Source organism: Oryzias latipes, chromosome 14, assembly GCF_053564925.1.
Source record: "Oryzias latipes strain Hd-rR chromosome 14, Olatipes_Hd-rR_3.1".
Classification (NCBI taxonomy): domain Eukaryota; kingdom Metazoa; phylum Chordata; class Actinopteri; order Beloniformes; family Adrianichthyidae; genus Oryzias; species Oryzias latipes.
The window spans coordinates 28,026,900-28,048,396 of NC_136250.1; the positions used below are offsets into that span (position 1 = coordinate 28,026,900).

General features: G+C 39.3%; 1 protein-coding gene across 3 annotated transcripts in view; it reads left to right on the forward strand.

The window, feature by feature from the left end:
* The window catches only part of tlcd3a (TLC domain containing 3A), a 48,697-nt gene that overhangs the window by 16,100 nt on the left and 11,100 nt on the right, over positions 1–21,497 (forward strand). The window contains exons 1-3 of one of the 3 annotated variants that reach the window (XR_002291733.3): positions 4,631–4,968; positions 14,474–14,560; positions 16,874–17,093. Coding sequence is in view for 2 of the 3 variants with exons in the window: in XM_004076794.5 (XP_004076842.1) it covers positions 4,847–4,968; positions 14,474–14,560; positions 16,874–17,093 (429 nt within the window). In the remaining variant the exon portion in view is untranslated. Of the gene's footprint in view, positions 1–4,630; positions 4,969–14,473; positions 14,561–16,873; positions 17,094–21,497 lie in introns of those variants that run through there. The other 2 variants (XM_004076794.5, XM_078930834.1) reach the window with 2 other exon arrangements.

Here is a 21,497-nt window from a genome sequence, read left to right on the forward strand (position 1 = left end):
ACAAAGGTCATAATACAAAAACATCTTTTTTTTATCATTACATTCAATGAACTGTGATGAACAAAGAAAACACAAAAACCGATTATCCTTATTAATCCATTAATGAGGAAAACACACACATACTGAATAGGTATTTGCTAATGTAGACTTTTTTCTTATTTTGTGTTATAAACATGTCAGAAAACATCACAAACTAAAGTCTTAAAAGTAAGTTTTAAGTTTTCCCATGAATAGTTGGGTTTATGGAAACATAAAAAATAGGTTTCTATCAGTTCAGGTAATTATTGTGATACACAAAAATTGGTTGGAACACAATGAAGTCTTCAGGAAGATTTCCAGCCTTTTCGGACTGGAACCGGAAACGCATGACGAAATGCTTTAATAGGTGACGACATGTTCATAACTACTGTTTCTAAAGAAACATAACTTACTGTCTTTGTGTTCACAGAAGAAAAACTAAGGACTAATCAAGTGGTAAACTACAGGGCGTGTTATCTTAGGCTAATTAAAGCTTATCTGGAGTGCAGGATATGCCACTGCTTCAGCCAAACTTTAGTGGGTCATAGAGCGTTGCTTTGTAAACCTTTTCATTTTATCAGTAAAGAAAAAAATACAAGTAATTTTTTTTAGCGCCAACATTAAATGATTGTTTATGCTTGTTTTATGCTTTCAGCTCACTATAATAAGTATATAGCTATATAATTTTCATTTATTTTATTTTAAATGTAAATAGAAAGACTTTCCTTTAATTTGATTTAGTTGGTTGTTTATTTTTCTATTTTGAACATGGATATTTGGTTTCAAAAGTGTGGTTAGGCTTGAATGCAGCAGCTTTTTCATGAGACTGGCTAATGTCTGGGTTCAGTTAGAGGGCAGGCTTTTTGCTTGTCCAGATTATCTCAGCTCTGAGCTAAATATGGAAGAGAGATACAGATTTTTGTGTTTAATGGAATAAGAATACAGCCATTTACAAATGCTTTGGAGAAAAAAAAACTAATTTTTCTCCTTATTGTTGCTGTAATTTGTGCGATTTCATATTTTATTTTTCAGTTTTTTAAATTATCATTCCACTTCATTTAGTTTAGGTGGAAATGTAGAAGGCCATTATAAGGATAACTTAAAAGTTCCATATCATTCCTCTGACCCTCACAAAATGTCCTTAAACCAGCATTGATCTGTCTGTTTGTTGGAAATGCTTTGGGTCGACTCACAGCACACAGTTTGTTCTGTTCCAGAGTAGCTTTGACCCCAAAGTCCCGTCCGTTTCGCCGCTGCAATCGCTCCGGTTTTGTTCTGTGACATGAAACGTTTGGTCTGTTTGCAGACGACCTGCACGAGTATGTTTCCCTGAGCTTAAGAACAACACGGTTGTGCTGTAAGTGCGAAACAAGACGCCTGTATTCATCAAATAATCGCAAACCCAGCCGTCCTCAATGGGACCCTTTGGGTTGCATCAGAAACGCCATCAAACATTGTTAAATGGGGGTCTATCTGGTCTGGAGCTGCAGCACTTTAACACACACAGTAATCCTGTCTGTTCATTTCATGTCTACTTTCTTCTAATATGAACATTTTGGTTTGGATCCAAAGTTCTTTGGAGACATGAGAACAGCCGTCTAACTGGCTCACTGCTCAGATATGGTAGCTACCATCGTCTTCATTCACAGAAACACATGTGAAAGGGGAGGTTTGTGAAGGAATGGATCAGTGGGTTTGTTTTATTATGCAACTGAAGCAGGAAGCAGCCCTTTCTCAGCTCCTGTTACACAGCACTATAAGGGTTTTAGTCTAAGTTCAATAAAGCGGCACTGACACAGAACACTCACACTAAACTCTGCTGTAATGCCCCCTGCTGGCCTGTTTGGTTCATCACATCTGGGATTTTTAGACATCAGAGGTTCAAAATGTCCACTAAAAAATACATGTATAATTTGCCAAATTCAGACAGAAGAATTTCATCTCTAGACTCCTTTTACTGTTAATATAACACAATCTTAAACTTATGAAACTAAAAATAGATTTAAAATAACCATAGAAATGTTAACTTTTGGTGTCAAACTAACTCATTATTTCATGAAAAATATTAACAGTCCAACATGGTGGTGGTAGAGTGATGGTCTGGGAATGCTTTCCAACTTCAAAATGGAGATTATAGACTTCAAATAATTCTGCAGTCAACCAGGAAGATCTAAAGCATAATTTGTTCCCATTGGGTCTCAGCCTTCAAATTAAAGGCCATTGGGTTCTGCAGAGCAAAAATCTAAAAAACTCCTGGGTTGGTCTTTGCAAAAAGAACCCCAAACATAACAGGATGTTCATCGTTGAATATTTGACAGCTATAGTCTGAAACTTTTACTTTCACCAACCGTTCATGCTAAAGAAAATTTTAAAAAACGTACCGTGTCTCAATTCAAACACGTTTGAAAAATCAAGTGAAACAGAACACTCCCAAAACTTGGTTGCAACTTTTATAAGTAGTATTTTACAGTATTTTCCTTTTTTTATGTATCATTAAAAAAGGTTAAATTATCTTTTGTTGTTGTTGCAATTTTAGAAACATGTACAGAAATCAAAATCAGAAGGGTTTAAATCTTTCTTTTCATGCAAAGTAAGATGCAGAATAAAAGGGTTAAAAACAGCAATGAAAGGAAAATGAATTATAGTCCTTGTTCCATCTTGGGGGGTCAAAATGACCCCACTCCTACACTGATGTGTTATCCCTACCACGACAACGGTGGATAAAGGTAAAGAGGATTTCATGTAATCCATGGACACCAGTGAAGATCACAAATCATTGAAGACAAAAGGTTCAGCGCACTGTCTAGTGGGTCTAGATGACCCAACTCCCAATGTTAGTACCTCCAAGGAACGTTAACGTCGGGAGTGGGGTCATCTGGACCCCACAAGACAGCACAGGGGTTAAAGTACTTTTAAAATGATGAGATTCTAACTCTATAAAAACCAACACCAAAGTAATCAAATGCAGAATCACTAAAAATCGACAATAGATTTATGTTTTGTCATAATTGTAATTGAAAAAGCACAGAAGCCCAACTAAATGAAAGCTAAAATATAAAGAAACATCTAGATTTCACATAAGTATTGGTGAGATTGTCACATTTATTTCCAGATACAATAACAGATGGTGAAATTCCCAATATCTGAGCAGCACATTTTTGAGATACTGGCTTTACGAAGCATAAACCATCTAAAAACTGCTGAAAACCATCAACAGGAATGCGAGACGCTCAACAAGCTGCTATCAGCTATCAGACGCAGCAGAGGGTCAAACACCGACCTAAAGGAGTGTTTACTTGACAGCTGATAGCGCCGGTGGCCTCTGAAAGCCTCAGTTCAGTGTGATTTACAAGAACAAACACTCCAGGAAAGGCTGTGGAATTTTTTTCCCTTTCTATTTACAATTCGTCTGTGTTTTCTATTCTTTTACTTCACGTAAAATCTTAAAATACCAAGAGAGAGACATTTTATACCACATAAATAACCTGAGTGGTCGTCAGGGACAACCAACTGCTAAATCTCACAGACATTTTAATTCCAAAAACGTCAAAGCTTGTTTAAAAAACAAGAAGGCAGTGAGGGATTTTTGGATTTGTACCGGATAATTCATTTTGTATCATATTATAGCATCATTTATGGCTAATTCCTTGATTTGTTGTTTGAAAGCTGGGTCATTTAAGTGCCAAAAGTGGAGGATTTACTGCGTCTGTCTGTCAAAGCACCAACTTTAGTGATGATGTAACACTTGCACTGCCCTCTAGTGGCCAAACGTGGAATGAATTGGAACATAGAAACCAGCTCTTGATTTAAGTTTAATGGTTTAATTTGTATTTCGTATTTCTTAAAATAGCCTCATTCCTTTTAATATATAACACTCGTTATATATTTTATATGCTTATTTCTATATCTATTTTAGCCTATATCCTACCTAAGAGTAATAAATATTCTGTTAATTTTAAAAAAGTAAAGTTAAACAAATTTGAACATTAACCTTAAAAACAATTTCAAAAACAAATATGACGTGCATGTCAACTGGATGTACACCAGTGCTTATATTTATTTCTCGGTAGGTACTGATGATTTTTTTAAAGGGCACACTCCTCCCTATGTGAGTGGGCAAAATGTCAAAAGTTGATTAAACTTAATAATGTATACTTACATTTATATTATATTGAAATCTAAATTTCTTTTTTAGGAAAATCCACATTTTATTTTAATAGATTTGCCTTGTTTGATTAAAATTGCAATGAGGCTATTTTGTGAAGCACTTTGAATTACTTTGTGTACGAATTGTGCTATACAAATAAACTTGCCTTGCCTTGCCTTTACAAATATTTAAAATTATGTTTTATTTGATGTAGTTGTATTAAGACAAATAATTTCTGTAATGGGGTTAACAAATGTATATATTTGCGTCATCATCCAATCCTTGTTCTGAACGTCCTTATTAATTAGAATATCAATTAAAGATCAAGCTCGCCCTCAAAGCGCGAACAAAACGCTTGCCTTCAAAATAAAAGCACCGATGAGGCGGTCACGGTGATGTAACGTGTTGGTTTGACACGCAGGCGCCATTTTCCAGCTTTTATTTCGGTAGTCTCCCACAGGAAACGGAGCCCAGCTCTTATCCAATAACCTCCGCTGTTAGTGGTGCTGCTGCTGAGCTCCAGTCGGGTGTGTGAATGTGTGGATGTTGAAACTGTAGCCGGTGAAAAGCACCAGAACCCAGCCCAATGAAAGATGCCTTTCTGCCGCCTGTAGCGAACCGGGATCCGCGGAGAGCAGAACGCCACGTCTCCGTAGAGGTTTAGAGGAAAAGACCAGCAAGATGTTGCAAGTTCTAGCTTGTGGCGCCGTAGTTTTCCCCGGTCTCTTCGTCGCCTTCAGGAGAATTCTGCCGTGTTTTTTCAAAAACTGGACGGATGCCGACGTGGTTCTGGTCAGCGAAAGGTAAAATGGGCTATTTTATTTACGCCGCGCGACCTGATAAATGTTAGCTAATATTGGCGTCATTGGCGGTTTTTTAAGCTAGTACCGATTTTGCTAGTTAAGTGTGCCGCACTTTTTACGTGGCCGAACGTTATTGATCACCTTGCATTTGTCCTGTTATATCACCTTAATTCAAATGTAGTCGCGTTACTTAAACGCAGTCTGAAAAGACTACAACGATGTAGTCGAATATCGCATCCGATGACAAACTATGGGTCCCTGTAGGGGTAAAAAAAAAAGGCAAAGTCTGCTGAAATAGCTGTCTGGATCTTAGGCAGGGTGGTGCAATAAGTGTTTCTTTTTTTCCCCCTGTGCACATGAAATTGATTAGGCTCTGCAGATTACAGTGAGCCTAGAAACAAGTCTTAGGGAGCATTAGCATCCAGTCCCATCCAGTCTGGGACTGGGTCTTACAGGGGATCCTGAACTGGTCCACATCGGAAGTGGCATTTCCTGCTCCACTTCTGACTGTGGAATCTGTATGTCTGGGACTAAACTCAAACTGCACCAGTCATCCTTAAAAAAAAACAGATTCATAGCTTTACAGTCCACAGGACAAAGTGGTTGTTATCCAGTGTGTGGGGCTGGGGGGGTGAACGGGTCAGTGTGGCTTCCTCACATGTGCAGAGCCCAGTTCATTGCTCATTTGTACTCTGTCACTCTGCCTAATCCGCCTCTGAGCTCCAGACTGAGCCCACTGCCGAGTTAGCTTTGTGCTGCTGGAAAACTCTGAACTGTACTTCCAAACAAGACTTCCCCTAATTTAATCAATGCTCCGCTTTTGGAGGGATGTTATCTTAAAAAAAAAGATAAGTCGAATGCATAGTTTAGAGATGTCACCAGTATTCTCACCAGGATTGCAGATTTGTGTCTACAGAACTACAGAAATGTCAGATTCTGCATCTCAATCATGAAAAGCTTATTTCATCAGCATTTTTCTTTCATGTTTAAACTATTTGGGCCTAATAATATTTAACATCTTGGTGTAAAGTTGAGTCATTTCTAAAGACAAATGAAAAAGCTATGCTAATAGCTAAAGGACTTATTTTGAGAAGCTTGAAAATACAAATTTGTTTTCCTGCGATGACTTTTATTGGCAAATTACTTATTTGATTGAATTTCTGGTTCATAATTTAATATTGTCAAATGTGTATTCTAAAGCCAAAATAACATAAACTAATGCATTAAAAACCTACAGTAAATATTTTTGGGATTTTTTGCCTGAAAAAATACAAGAAATTGTTTCAAAGAAAAACAAACAGATTTGGTGAATTGGCTTTTGTTTCAAGCCCAGCCCTACATAATTCCCCCATGACCAAGTACTTTAGTAGTACTGTAAAAAGTATTTGCCCTTCTAATTTTTTATAGAAACATTTGCATATATTAAATACCTTGCACAATCCGGCAATTTATATGGCAAAGAGAAAATGTAATGCAAGCTTATCTGGGCCTTTTTGAAACTATTTGCCCCCTTGCTTTTTATTCAATAAAAAGCAAGGCGCTTATAGTTGTAGGTTATAGTTGTGGGCGGCCGTGGTGCAGCGGTAGGGCGGTCAACCTCTGGTTGGATGATTGTAGATTGGGTTTTTGCGCCTTGAACCCTGAAATGTCAAAGTTTCCTCAACATTGAACCCCACTTTGCCCCTGGTGGTAGGTGTTTGGCAGTGGAGTTGCCATTAGTGTGTAAATGTGGGTGAATGGTTATGTTGTAGGCACAGCAAGAAGGCCCCGGTTCAAGTATTGGCTGGGGAAACAGAATCGTCTCTGGGGACTCTGCCTTCATAGGTTAATTGGTTCCTAGAATGCCTTTGTCTATGAGTGGTTGGGATGGGCTCCTGCAGCCCCGTGACCCAGAAAGAGACACAAACCAGGTTTAGTGGATGAATTAACTTGTAGAGTATAACTAACGGTTTAGAAAAAATCCCATCACAACAGTGACACCACGATCTGTCCTCCAGGAGAAGAAGAACATCTGACCACTTGGTCTTCTAAGAGCATTTACGTTTTGAAGCAGAAAACCCTCCAAACACCAGAAACTCAACTTTATATACCAGCCCCTCCTATAACAAATGTTTATGCTAGAAAATCTTATGTCTAAATTCAAACAATAGAGAGAGTAGAAAAAACATCAGAAACACGTCTTCACAGCCAAAGTCTAATTATTATTGTTATTTTTTTACGCAGCATCGGGACAACTTTTTATCATCAGTGAATACAATCATTATAGAGGCGTGTGGTCATGAAGGAGATTTCATTGTTATCTGTTTAGAGATGGTTCATTTGAATGTTCAGTACAAGGAAACAGGAATTTTGAAACTTGAGGCTTTAGGAAAAAAAGCCAGGCTTTCTTTAGAGAAGAGGTTTTTTTTTTATAAGGAAAATATCTAAACCTTTTTATGAGTTTTACTGAACAGGAGTAGAGCGGCTTCTCCAGAGAAAAGTGTTGAATTTCAATGCTCTCTTCTGCTGGTCCTAACCTTCATTTTTTTTCCACTACACCTGCTAATCTTGTTCCCCCTCAGCAGTTTCATCTTTCCTACTATTAGAGGGCGTTACATAACATCTTATATTATCAGCATAGTACTCATATACAGCCATAATACTAATGGTAATACTCATAAACAATCAGAGTCGAAGGAAACGTGGAGAATATAAACCTTAGACACCACACACCTGACATATCGTCCAGCTTTTGAGGGACGCTCTATGAATCTGAAGTATAAAAGCTTATGTGTTGTTATGGAGCTGAGAGGATGAGTCCTGCCAATAATCTAATAGGTTTCTGTGTAGGCCAAAGAAACCGCTTCAGCACTTCGGCTTGCAGTAACTGACTCCAGTTTCCCATCCATAGCCTCATTGTGCTTCCTTAAACATCACCCTCCACTTCTGCAAACCCTCTGATGGTTTTTTTTTAAAGCTAAAAATGCTCCTATGTTTTCTGCATGACACGCAAACAAATGCAAAAAGTAAAAATCCGTCTAGCTCAGAAAAATCAAGTCAACCTAAACCGACAAACATCTGAAAAGTGCTTAGCTCTGATGGTTCCTAGAAACCATGGGCTAACCACAGAAAGTGATGCGGATGTCTTTTCACACGACATTTTCTTTAAAAAAAAAACACGACGACTCTCAAGAGACACATTTCCTTTAAGACATTTGATTTTCTTTTTAACAATATTTTTGTGTGTTTGTTTCTTTGACAGTAGATCCTTTACTTTTCACAATAAAAACAACACTGTTCTTTTTAAGGGTGTAAAAAATGATTTAACAGGTTTTAGTAATAACAAAGAATCCAGAAGTGAGTTTAAGAGAAAATCATCTTTATATGTGGGATATAGGGATGAAAATGTATTATAGTTCTAAGGGTTACAGGTTTAGAAGCACACATACAAAAAAGGTCATGTTGGTTTTAAAAAAAAAAAGCAGGAAGTAAACAGGACAAACTTTATGTTTATTTCTCTTCCTGTTGTCCTCTTTGCTGCTTTTGGTTTTGTAAGCACAGTAGTCCCTCGATTATCGTGGGAGTTATGTTCCCAAAATAACTCATGATAGATGGAACACTAACACAACTTTATATCCACTTTTCTCAGACAGACGTGAACATTTTCACTCGTTTCTGTCTTGCTGAAACTCTCAAAGTTGGATCCTTTGTAGAAAAACGAGTCCAGTGTTGTAGAATTAAAAACAAAGATCGTGATAGATTTATGTAAATGTGGCTAACTGAATGCCTACAGTAGACACGTCACGGATGACATTGACTATGTTCTACAGCCAATCAGGACACAGAACACAATGCATTGTTAAAAAAAAAAGCATGCAAAGTTGCACGGAAAAAAATCCACAAGTTCAAAGGTGAACTGCAAAAAAAGGGAGGGATCACTGAGCAGCGACTCAGCACTGAGCGGAGGGAAAACCCACGGGTCCGGATGAAGCTAGAGGAAGTCTTGGCAGTGCTAGCAGATAACTGATAACCAGCTCAAAAACTAAAGTTATTTCATCTGCAAACACTTTGACCAGCAACTTTAGTTTGCATTACGCTGGTGGTTTAGGGTTTTGAGGTCTTTAAGGTTTAAAGAATTGTTCTGTGGTGGGAGAACATTTTGTGTATGTGTGTGTGCACTAAACATTTTTCACCTCACTGCAAACATTGCCTGAATAATTTCATAAACTACTATTTACTTAAACAGAAAAAGTCAAAGTTAAAACCAAAATGTCTAGCTTTTATATCTAAAAATATGATGTACTGATCACTTTGTTTTTGCCGTTTAAAATGAGAAGTGCAAGTAAGAAGAAGAAAAAAAAGGATTTTCTCAGTTAAAAGGCGTTTTTAGTTTTACACGCCAGAGGAAAATGTCATGTCAGACAAATTGTCATATTTAGATGTTAATTTGCATGACAAAGTTACTTCAATCTTGTCCGGTTTTTGATTTGTAGAATGCCTATTGAAACACGCATCAAATCCTGTGAGAGGGATTGAGAAACTCTATTTAATAGTGAAGTATTCTCATACAATGAGCTCAATACAAAGTTTAAGGTAAATGATTTTAAAACAAACAAACACTAGATTGATTTTAGTTATCCATGTTTTCTTCTCAATGATTCCAATTAAAAAAAACATGGGGAGAAAACAATATAAATGGTAAAAGAAACTTTTAACACTTTTACAAGGAAATGAAAACAACTGTTATGAAAGCATTTTCAGTTAGTCATCAACGGGTTTGGTTGAACAAGATTTTGCCTTTATTCTGAAAGGAACTAGCTGCGTTTACATGGACAGAAGTAATCGGAATGAATCGGAAGAAGAACGCGTCATTTAAACACGCCGTTCGGAATATTCTGCCCCGATCAGACTCGATCGGATCAAAATTTCTTTCCGATCAAGATAGGTGGGTAATGCGGATTGTTGATACGACTTTGGTGCATGTAAACAGTTTATTACAATCTTGTGTCACTTGTGCTCTGGTTTTACGTCACGTATAGACGGTGCGGTGCCACAGAGAACGCTTTGGAGCACGAACAGGACTGACCGGCTGCTCTTCAAAACAGAAATGTCGCTCAGTCCTTAGAAACCGTTCAAACAATCACGTGAATTTGCGTTTCCCAGATATTAACGTGCAGCCAGGATGCAGATTGCGGCATTTCCCGCATTGATTTTATGTTCATCCAATGCTAAATGTTGTTAGCCTTCTCCCAACTCTTCTTCCAGCTCCGTTCCACCACAAAAAAACAACACCAACCTGATGGATTAACAATAAAATGATGAGAAATGGGCGCTTCATTATAACCACAACAATACTAAAAGCATGTTTAGAAGATCATCTTGTATATTACCGAGCTGCCACATATCTATGTATGTCGGCTTGTTCACAGTGGAACTCATTTCCGGTGTTTTAGAGAGTACTGCGCATGTCCAAATGATTTATTCCGACCGAAAGTGTGGCGCATGTAAACGTTTGTTATAATCGGGAAAAGCTTTCCCCATGTACACGGTAGAATTCTAATCCGATCTTTGATCCGCGGCTACTTATTGGAGTATCATCACACAGAATACTTTAAACAACCAGCAAGATTTGACTTTTAAAGGAAATGTGGATCACAGAAGTGTCTGCGTGGTACCGCTATAAAAAGGAGGTTATCCACATCAGAAATCAGGAACATTTTTAAGTCTGGCCTGTTATTCTTCACCACACAACCATGAAGACCATGAACACATTGGAGAGCCTGCAGCAAACTCCAACATGCCCGTTGTGTTTTGACAACATTTCTCTCTCCATTTGCATCTCAACAATACATCCTCTGAACTTCACCTCTGCCTTCCTCACATTCTGGTGTTTTTCCGAGTTCTGCATCCCTGCTGCCAGTAAACCTGAGGCCGGAGTTGGATCTGTCTGGAAAACTCCTGCCTACTTTTCAAAATGATTATCAATCACCAAAACCCAGATTGGATTTGACTGTTTGATGGACTGGAGTGTCGAAAGGTAAAAGACTAGAGTCCACATAGAGTCTCCTTCGATTGCTTTGCCTCAACCGCAGTTTAACTGTAGAATCGAGGTGAACTTTGATATAGTGGAAAACATTAGAGGCTTTGAAGCTAAACTTTCCTTTTGTATTTAAAGCTTTTAGCTCTTTGCTAAGTCTGGACGCAGAATTCTATTAATTAATTAGTTATTAGTAGATGTTGGATATCTCCAAAAATATGATTATTTTTTTTTTGCATGAATTTTCCTATTATGTGAAAGTTATAAAAAAGATAAATATTATGGGATTGAAACTATTTTTTTCATAGAAATGTGGTTTCCATCAGGATTTTTACTTAAACCTGAGGTTTGGGCTTAAGTGACGTTAAGGACCCACTCCGATCATAATTTGATCTTTATTAAAAGCGTTCCCAGTGCTTTTTTGATTATGAATATGCCCTTTTTTATCCCAAATTAAGCATAAACGTGCTACAGGAGTGTGTTAAAAACAACAAAAACATGATTTTCATCAGTCCTATGTTTTTTTTCTTCTGGATACTAAATGACAAACATTTGTATTATAGAGTGAGATGTGTTCGTTTTGACTCCCCGCTTGTTGGACGGATCCCTTGATGGTCCACATGATGAACTGTTGGCATCCCTAAAAATAACTCCTGAAAGAACAAAGTAGTCATTGATGCCGCCGCAACCAAGAGAGAAAAATAGACTTCCCTTTTTTTTTTTTCCATTAGATGCACTTAACTGTGTTTTGCTCTTTTTTTTTGCCTCCGCTGTCACTTTCTTTCACTCTGCTGCAGTGCCTGTGGCCCCACAGATTACGTAGCCTATTTACTGGAGGAGCAAAAAAATGCACCTCTCCTGACTGCCAGACTCTGTGTGACGGAGCCAGCGGTCCATGAAAAACAAACAGTCAGAAGGAAGACTTGCTCGTGATGAAAGGAAAAGACAAAGTTGCTCACCAGCCTGACTCAGCAGAAAAAGACATCGCTAAACAAGGCAGCAAAGCATTCTTCCTGTTTTTTTTTTTTCCTTTCCTCCCTCTCTTTCACGTCAAGCTCAGCATTTCGTCAGCTGAGGGAGTGGGGGTTATTGGCTGACGCGATGAATAGGCTCTGTAAAATCTGGGTCTTGTGACATGTATGCATCCACAGAGCGCAGGAAGGCTGGCAGACGTGGGGACAAAATGTCTTTTCTTGGTCTTTTAGATGTGTATGTTCTCTGCTGAAGTGACCTCTATTGACCCACTTAATGCATGATCTGTACAACAGGCAGTCACACCCATATTTGGAGCGTTTGTAGCGCTGTGTTCAAACAGAATCTGATCTGGAGTCTGGATTGTCTGAAGTTTAGGGACCCTTCCTTGGCTCGGTTAATGGGGGCACTTTGTCGTCTGGTCTGTCATTGTATGGTCCATCTTCATCTTCTTCATCACAGAGCGCAGGAAAAACTGTATTTAACATAACGGTTATAGTCTTTCCAGTTTAGAGTAGATCCAATGATGGACAGTTTGATTGAAAACCAACGACAGAAGTAGCAATAAAGGAAATTTATAAGGCTTTTTTAATTGTAGTCCCTCCCTCCACAGTTGTAACAAAGAGGCAACTTCATCATTGTCTTCATTTGTTTGTAAAGCTTTAGTCTTAACTGCCCTTATGGGTGGACACAGACTGTCAACGGGGAAAAAATGGTCAATCCACGTTGAAATATCAAGGTCGTAGACCTTTATGATACTTTTACTCCGGGCTCGGAAACAGACGTTCAAGCGTCCACTTCCACTGAAAAGGCTATGTAAACGCGTTTTGGGCCTCTGCGTTCAAAACTTTTGCGTTCATGCGTCCCAACGCAAGTCCATGTTTGGCTCTGCGTACAAAAAGTGCAGCCATTTAATGTGCGTTGAAGTCAAACCAGTTGAATTTTGACCAATCGGGGATTTATCATTGAATCAGAGTAGCGTTCTTTTCAAAACATGGAAGTGCCAACTATTTGAAAAGTGATCATGAAGGAGAAATTAATAACTGCCAATTTTGCCGGATTTATAAAACCAAGTCTTTCATATATCGTAATAGAGCAGTGAAAGAAAAAGCCTGGAGGAAGAGTCATGAGTTTTCCACCACGTCGACGTTTTACTCTGAGACTTTTCCAACTGCGCGTACATGCACGAGTATCGGGTAGCAATGGTCCAGTCTGAACAGTGTATGCTAACAGCACGTTCAAGAATGCCCGTCTAGCCCGTTCTTGAACGCGCATCACATCATTAAAGTCAGTAAGGGGCCAGTACTTGCACCTTACTAGTGACGAGAGAGTGGAGTAAGGGCCCCATCCAACAGCAACGACTGTTTGTCAAATCTTGACTATACACTTTCTAAATGCACCACAATACGGCCATACGACCCTCAAGGGAACTGCATGACTCACCTGTGCTCCACTTGCGATGGGGTCGCTTCTCCCTACGACCCTCTATGTGCCCGGACAACCCAACAAAAACTCAAAGGGTTGTCCCCCGTACAGCTGCAGGTTACTAAGGCTTAAGTAGGTGGTAAGGAGAAGCATAAGGGGGGGATTCCCAAAAAGCAGTGTTGTGTTAAGGGGTGACTGTCTGTAATAACTACAGCAAGTGCAGGGGGAATAAATGACATGTTTTCTGATTTCAAAGCAGCTTACTGTCAGCTCCGCCAAGTTGGAGACCAGCCAGAGAGGGAGCTTTCCGGAGCCAAAGCAGTCATTCATACTTTGAACAAATTGGTGCTGTAACCCAGCATCTTGGTCTGGTTGAGCAGAATAAAACCCTGTGATTGCAAACTGATTCGTTTTGATTATAACAGCAGAACTTCACTGTCAGTATTTCTGGAATTGATCTTCTTCTTGTAAGTTCCTGTTTGTTCCGACGGAAGGTGTTAGGCACATGAATCCAACATATGCATGTTTTGCACTCGTCAAAGGGACACTTCAGAGATGTACCAACTTCTCCTGTGTCAGTTCTATTTATAGAAAAGGAAAGTTGAGGCCAAAGGCCCGCTGATCCTATGAAGATACACTAAACATACAGATCAGACTGATCCTGGAGGTCCTCACCTGAACAACAGCTTCAAGACTTCACTTTGATGTGTGTCCCCTCAGTATATTTGAGTTGCATTGCCTAATTACTAGTAAATTAAGCAATAAATGTGTTTGTATAGTAAACACATGTATGGAGGCAATAACAGTTTAAAAAGGCACTTAAGGATTCATTTAACACCAAGTGAAAGCAGTAATAACAGAGTAATGTATAACTGTCAATAAATATGACATAAGATACAACCCTGACAAGACTGTTAGAGGACAGTGTTCGTTTCAGGCTAAAGGGTGAACTGACAAATGCTTTGTGCCTCTATTCTGTCTTTATCATTGATCATTTATACAGGATGATTCCTCACAGGTCTTTCAGAGCCATTGCTTTGTATAAAAAATGTCTAATGTAACATCCGTGTTTTTTTTTGTGTGCGTTTGCAGGCTAGTGTCCTCCATCCACGCCCTGATGGCCACCGCTGCAGGGATCGTCGTGGTTTCGGCGTGCCGGGACAACGTCATCTATGACAGGTCAGGCTTCACGTCCCAGTTCTGCTTATTAACCAGCTTTACACACCTGAACATTTGGGTGGAAAGGAGGTCAAAATGAGCAATGTTAGCTAACGGTGTGTCTGTTACAAACGCATAGCGTTTTGTTGCATTTTTATCGTCATGTTTTCCTCAACAGAGTGACCCTTGACTGTCATACCAGCATGTCTTAATGTGCTCAGATCATTTCTGCCTCATGTGATTACCGTTAGTCCGTGTCTCCTCAGAGAAAACGGGTGTTCAAGAGGCCTCTTTAATCCTGATCTTACCTCTAGACCAGAAACCTGTCAGTAGGCGCTGCTGTAGCTTTAGCCTCCTTGTGCAGTGGAGGAAAGTTTATTGCTAGGCTAATGCTAGCTCTTTAATCCTCCTGAGTCAGCAGCAGCAGGACTGGGGCAGTCCCAGTTTCAGGCTGCTAATCTCAGTCATCCCTCCGCTTTAGCCACAATAATGTTCAGTTCTGCCGTTGTGTGACAGTCCAGAGCTTGGAAGAAGCACCTTTTTTTTTTGCATAATCTTTTGTATAATATTACAAGAAGTTACAGGTTGTACTTGTCGCTTTATTACAACCAGCCGTCAATATAAGGCCTACTTAAAATTTTACCCTTTAGTACTGATGCAATGATTCTTTCTGAGGACTCTACCAAGGCTCCATGTTTCTTCCAAAACCAACTGGTGGGGTTTGTTTTTTTCAGAACATGCCTGAACCTAGTCACGCCGAGTCCACGCAAAGCCGTATGTTGTGGCTTTCTGCTCTTAATCTCCATCCTCTGACTCTAAAAGCTAAAGAAGCCAGCCAGAGGTCAGGGGTCACCGGCTTGGCTCTGCCTGGAAGCTCTACTTTGTTCTGTCCGTATAATTAACCATTACCTTAACCAGCGCTCATTAGAGGGCTGCAACCATCCAAGCTGTTTATCACGGTGTACTTGCATAAACACGCCTGAATGCTTGTACAACATTCGCATGAGAGAGAGGCCGACCCGCGTGACGACGTCCTTCTTAGTTAAAGATACTCCTAACGGCTTTAGCCTTATGTAAGAAAGAAAATGGGACTCAATGAGTCTTTAAAGGAGCTTTGATTTGAAGACTCCACTGCAAAAAAAATACTGTCCTGAAAGATTTCAAAGAAATTGCAAATGCTGGATTCTCTCATTTTATTTGTGTTTTTAATTGTTTATATGCAGAGCAAATTAAACTTTAGTCTAAAAAAAAATAATCAAAGATGATCGTAAAATAAATGTAATTTAATTCTAGTATTGATTTTACAGATGCAGTCATTTTCTGCTGGTATAGACTTCGGATTATTCTAGTACTTTATCAAAGCAAACAAAAAAAAAACATCAGAAGAATCATTTGTTTTAATACAAGAACTCCATGGCACCAAAGAGCAAAAGAAAGCACTATTATTTATTATTAATGAAAGGTTTTGCACTTTAGTCTTAATTTGTGAATAAAAAACATATAAATCATTTTCTAGAGATTTTTTCGGTTTTGCAAATTAGCTTAAAAATCCATAAAGAACAATGTTTATTCAGACAATTTCTAAAGTGTACTTTATTATTAACTATATTTCTGATTGATGTCTGTGATTGGCTGGCTTTCGTGGCACCGTGTCTGCTCTGTTTCGAGTGCAGAAGAGAGAGAATTTGAATTTTTTTTTATTGTACGTATTTTTGAGGTTCAGTTGCACTTTTCTGTTTCAAGTGCAACTTAACGTTTCAAAATAAAGGGATCTGCAGAATTTAGCAGTAATTTAGATTGACCATTGACCTGCTGCTGAGCTCCTATGAAGTAAACTTTGTAACTTGTGTTATTGTTTAGCAAAAGAGGGCCTGGTTAAAGCCTGGCTGGAAAAAAGATCGTTTTAAGACTTAAAAGCAAACCAAAAACAAGTTACGTAGGCTGTAAATCACACTTTGATCGTGCGACTGTATTAGTTCATAAATAACCTACTCAGAATTTTTGTAGAGGCGTTGGAGCTAAAAAATATGGAACATTTTTAGCAGTTTTAGGTTACTGTCCATTTTAAACACCAGTTTGACTCTATTCAGTTCCAATGCATCACTAAAATGTCAAAGTCACAGGATTATTTTTATTTATTTTAATCAGCTTAAGGGCCTCCTGATCTTTCCTGTCACATTAACACGACAGAAGTGGTTCAACGAAGACATTTTTCTGACTTTGAGACGTCATGTCAACTTTTGAGCTTCTCTGCTTTCGTCATTTATTAACGGAAACTCCACAACTGCTTTAGTGGAGTGTTGCTGCTGACACACAAATATTTCTCTTTCCCAGGCACTGGCTCACCACCTACTTTATCATATGGTACGGTGTTCCCTACATGACGTACGACATCTTCGCCATGTACCTCAGCCACTACTACCGCTACCACGTGAAAGGACATGAGGACTACAAGCAGCACTCCCTGAGGACTGTCAACTCCTTCATCCGCAAAGAGTTCCTGCTAGTGTTGCATCACATCGCCCTGCTCACCATCTTGCTGCCCGTTACGCTGGTGAGCACAGAGATGTTCAGAGATCATAAATGTTTGGGATGATGTTTGAAATGGAGGTTTTAATGTGTGGAAAATCCCAGGATGAAGGTCAAGAATGAAACTCCAGCCTTTTAATACTTTTCTTTCAATGATTGACGGACCGTTTTGCAAAAACAGGGACGGACGTGGAGTAAGAAGGGAAATTTTCCAAGCGAGTACGTGATCATGGTCCTGGGTTGTTTCCAGAAAGGCAGACATTTCTACTAATTGCTAACTGAGTTATTTTGAGGTTTTTCTTTGGTCATTTTGGTCTCCAAGGCAGATATGAGGTCATTTATCTAAAACTGTGATTATTCTTCCAGATCAGCCTTGGGATGGTGCTTTTATTTTTTGCTGAAGCTTTTTGTTTGTTTTGAGACATTCTGTCTCTTCCTTTGTTCTGTTATGGAAGGCGTAATTTGTGGACAGTTGATGAAGATTTTCAACGCTTAGGTTTTGGGTTGGGTTCTGGATTACTGGGAACTTCCGCCACCACTATCCTTGAACATTCCCTGTAGCAACACAGATATTTAGCCATCAGCTCTGTTTGTATTTTGGTTTCTTGTTTTTATGAAAGGTGATTAGCTTCTTTTACTTTGAAGGTTTAAGGTGGATTCAGCAAAAATTAAAAAAATTTTACCTTCCTAGGTTACCAATGTGTCGACCAAGTGGCTCAAACGTAACAACAGAATGACAGAAATCCAGATATGGATAAAGATCCCGGACAAGCCCCCAATTAATGCTTTGCCCTTCTGATTGTCTAGGGCATTTGGTTGAGAATGACATAAAAGTAGTTTTACCCAAACTTTAAACCATCAACAGGAACACCGAAAAAATAAAAACAATTCATTCGTTTACAAAAATGATTTATAAAAACAATAACTTAGATGTGAAGTTAAAAAAAACATCAGGGCAAGCTTAAGGCCATAATTACAAACAAAACACACCTATTCAAATTCACAAACTCTCTTTCCTGAAAATGAAAAAGGAAAATGATGACAAACGTCAACATCCCTAGACTAACAAACGGGAGGAAAACGGTACAAAAGAAAATGGCAGTTCACTTCTACGGCTTCATTTTTACAATGATCCCCCATAACAGTGTTTTTCACTGGTGTGCCGTGGGAAATTGCCCTCATTAACGGATCTATAAACATTTCCCATCTCCAGGATATCAGCTCTGTGTTCATCCAAACAGGCCCTGATAAAACACTGAGAAGTTAGGAATATGAAAGATCAGAAAATACTTTTTTCTTTGTGTTTATTTGATTCTATTAAAAACATTTTGATAAGAATGACGGTACCGCGACTTTGCTGCAGCTAAAGCTGTTTTCTGAAAAGTCCCGCCCCTTTAACTGTCTCCGCCAATCATTCTTGGAGGTTTAATCACACGTCATCAGTCTGACCAATCAGAAGTGGTTAAAGTCTTCACTTCCTTGTTTCGATTCTCCATAAATACCAGCTCGTGTTTAGCGGTGTAGCTTTCCGCGGGATCCAGTATCAGACCGTGGAACAAGTGAACAAAACAATGAAGCTAAGAGACACTAGTCTGTCTGCCATCACTACATCTCCCATGATGCATTGGGTTAAAGTGACAGCGTCTAAGTCTCTCCTCTTAAAAGTCTTGAAACCACGATGAACACACACCAGTTTTTAAATCTTTTAATTTAACTTTTATTACATCTTTTAGAAGAAACAGCTGCAACTTCCAGCTTTTTCTGCCACAATTATCACAAAAATGCATGTGAGATTGAGGAGGGGCTGTAGATCAATACCATTAAGGCCCGTACACACCGGGACGAATATTCGCCAGGCGTTATTCGCCAGCGTTTTTCGCCACGTCTTTTGTGTTCACACCCAGGCGATTTTCGCTGACGATGAGCCGAGCGAACATGCAATTTCATTCCCTGACATTAGATGGCGCTTAATGTAAACAGAAATACTCCTGTACACAAGGTGGCGCTGCGCAAATTTACGCTTCTTAAAGTCGCTTTTCACTCAGAAGAAGAGAGCAAGTATTTACGCGCTTGTCAGAATCATACAAAGAAAACATGAATATTTCAGGCATCAGTAGCTCCAACTGGTACTTGGTAAGGGGATATTTAAGAATGTCCGTCATTATTTCTTCGCGGCAGTGTAGACGCTACTTGGCGTCTATCTTCTTCGCTGATATGTGTGCTCAGCAAGGCAGTTTTGTGTTTGAGCGCCCCCAAGTTGTGTTTTACTGTAACTTCAGAAGCTCCAGACACGTGTGCAAAAGCGCAATTCTCATTGGTCGAATAGATTTCGACGCGACGCGTGACGCTTTGGCGCGTGGCGTTATTTCGCGTCGGTGTGCACACTCACATTGGTGCCCTTTGTTTAGTCACGAGGCGTTAAACGTCGGCGAAAATCGCCGGCGAAATTCGTCCCGGTGTGAACAGGCCTTTAGACCATGAGTTTCTCTTTTTTTTAATTTGTGGATGCTGGTATGCCGTGGGATTTTTGTCAAGGTTAAAGTGTGCCGTGGCTCAAAAAAGGTTGAGAAACACTGCCGTACAACTACCGAACAGAGCAGGTCCCAACACAACACACCACACAATAGTTTGCAGGAGCCACAAAGTGGAGATGAGAGCTGAATTTGGTCCAATCAGCAGGGAAGCCTGAAAGCCATAGACAGAGACAGATTCACTAAGATCCTTAAATTCACAGTAAAGTCCCAGTCTCACACTGAATGTACAGAAGATAAAATAAAGAGAAAAACAAAACTAATGTTACCACTAATGTGACAAACACAAATGCTGACATAGTCTAAAATGGTTGATTATCCTTAATTAACCTGTAATTTACACACCAAGTCATGATAATATTCCCACTAAATATATTGTAGTGTTTCCATTTTCAAAATGAGACCCCCCCCCTCCCCATTATAAATGGGAAAAATACAAACATTCAAGGATAGTCAAACATTGTGTGGGCAACAGTGGAGTTCAAATGATGGCTAATAAGTCGAGTGGTTTTCGAGTCCAGTCCCACGCAAGTAATGCATTAGTACTTTGTGCTCTAATGTTGTGCAGTAGTTTCAAATCAATCTTCGCATAAAGCGACATTATCTCTCAATTGTTGCTTAAGTGGCTGCAGAAAATAGACATGATGTGTGCTGTCATGGATTACCTGCCAAGCAGCAAATATGCTTTCAACATGTGTTAAATTAAATGTTACCTGGAAATCTGGTTAAAAAGGAAGGGTTATTGAAGACGGGTGACCGAACCGTCTCCTCCAGGCATCTGAGGCCCCGCTCCATAAACGCACTGGAAATGAAACCTCAGAGCTGTGGCGCACAAAAGCATTTACATCGCATCATTTAACATGGCTGGCTCCACCTCCTCCACCTCAGAGGGGGTTTTGTGCTCCAGACCATTGCTTCATACTCGGTCTTAACTAAAGCCTAGAAAGTAGCTCTGTTATGTAAAAAATACTTATTTGAATCTTTTAGCTCCTCTTTATCTTAGCAGAGATTTTCCAGCACAGTCGTGTTAAAACAAGAAAACAGGATCTGTTTATTAATGTTTAAATACCGTAGTTAATGTTTGGAAAGAAGAAGAAAAGTTTCTTTCACTGATTTCTCACAGGAGTTTCTGCACAACTGCACACCATCATCACACACAAGTGGAGCTGTGTGTGTGATGATGGTGAAAGCTCATTCTGTGGGGAACCTTCTTGTGGCCTTGCAGACACATATTCAGGTTCTGGGTAATCAGAAAAAGTGTCATCTCAGGGTGGTTTAACTTTAGGACTGTTGCAATGACCAGGACAGGATCAAAAACCTCCAAACTTTTTATTGGCTTTGCTTTCCCATTAAAGCATAACAAAATGTCTGCTTTGGACCGGGCCCACCGAACGCTATTAAACATGAAATGAATAAAGCTGGACTTGAAGTTTAGTCATGAAATTTGGACTTAAAATCTTCTGAAACGTTTATTGGAAGAAGGTTGTCAGTCCAGACACCTGGCCTGGATAATTGAGAAGCTGACATGAACAAAGTTCGCATTCTCCTTAAAGTAGCTTCACCTTACAGAAAAATCTCAGCAGAATGGTGTTAGAACTAAAGTACCCGTGGATTTAATCTTTTTACGTACCTTGTTTTTCAGCAGTTTATGTTGAGACTGAAATCTGTCAAACTCCCAATAATAATCCTCAAAATATAGACTTTGTTCCAGAATTATAGAAACTCTTGACCTTCAGAGTGTGTCCTATTGAGGTGACTTCACTCGCTGTCAAAACTCTACACCAACGTATTTGTGCGTTTGAAAACTTGTAAATCGTTGACTTACGTCTCCAACCAAATAAGGTGAATTTAGACGCCATTTATCCGTGATACGCATACTGCCATATTGGGAGTCATCT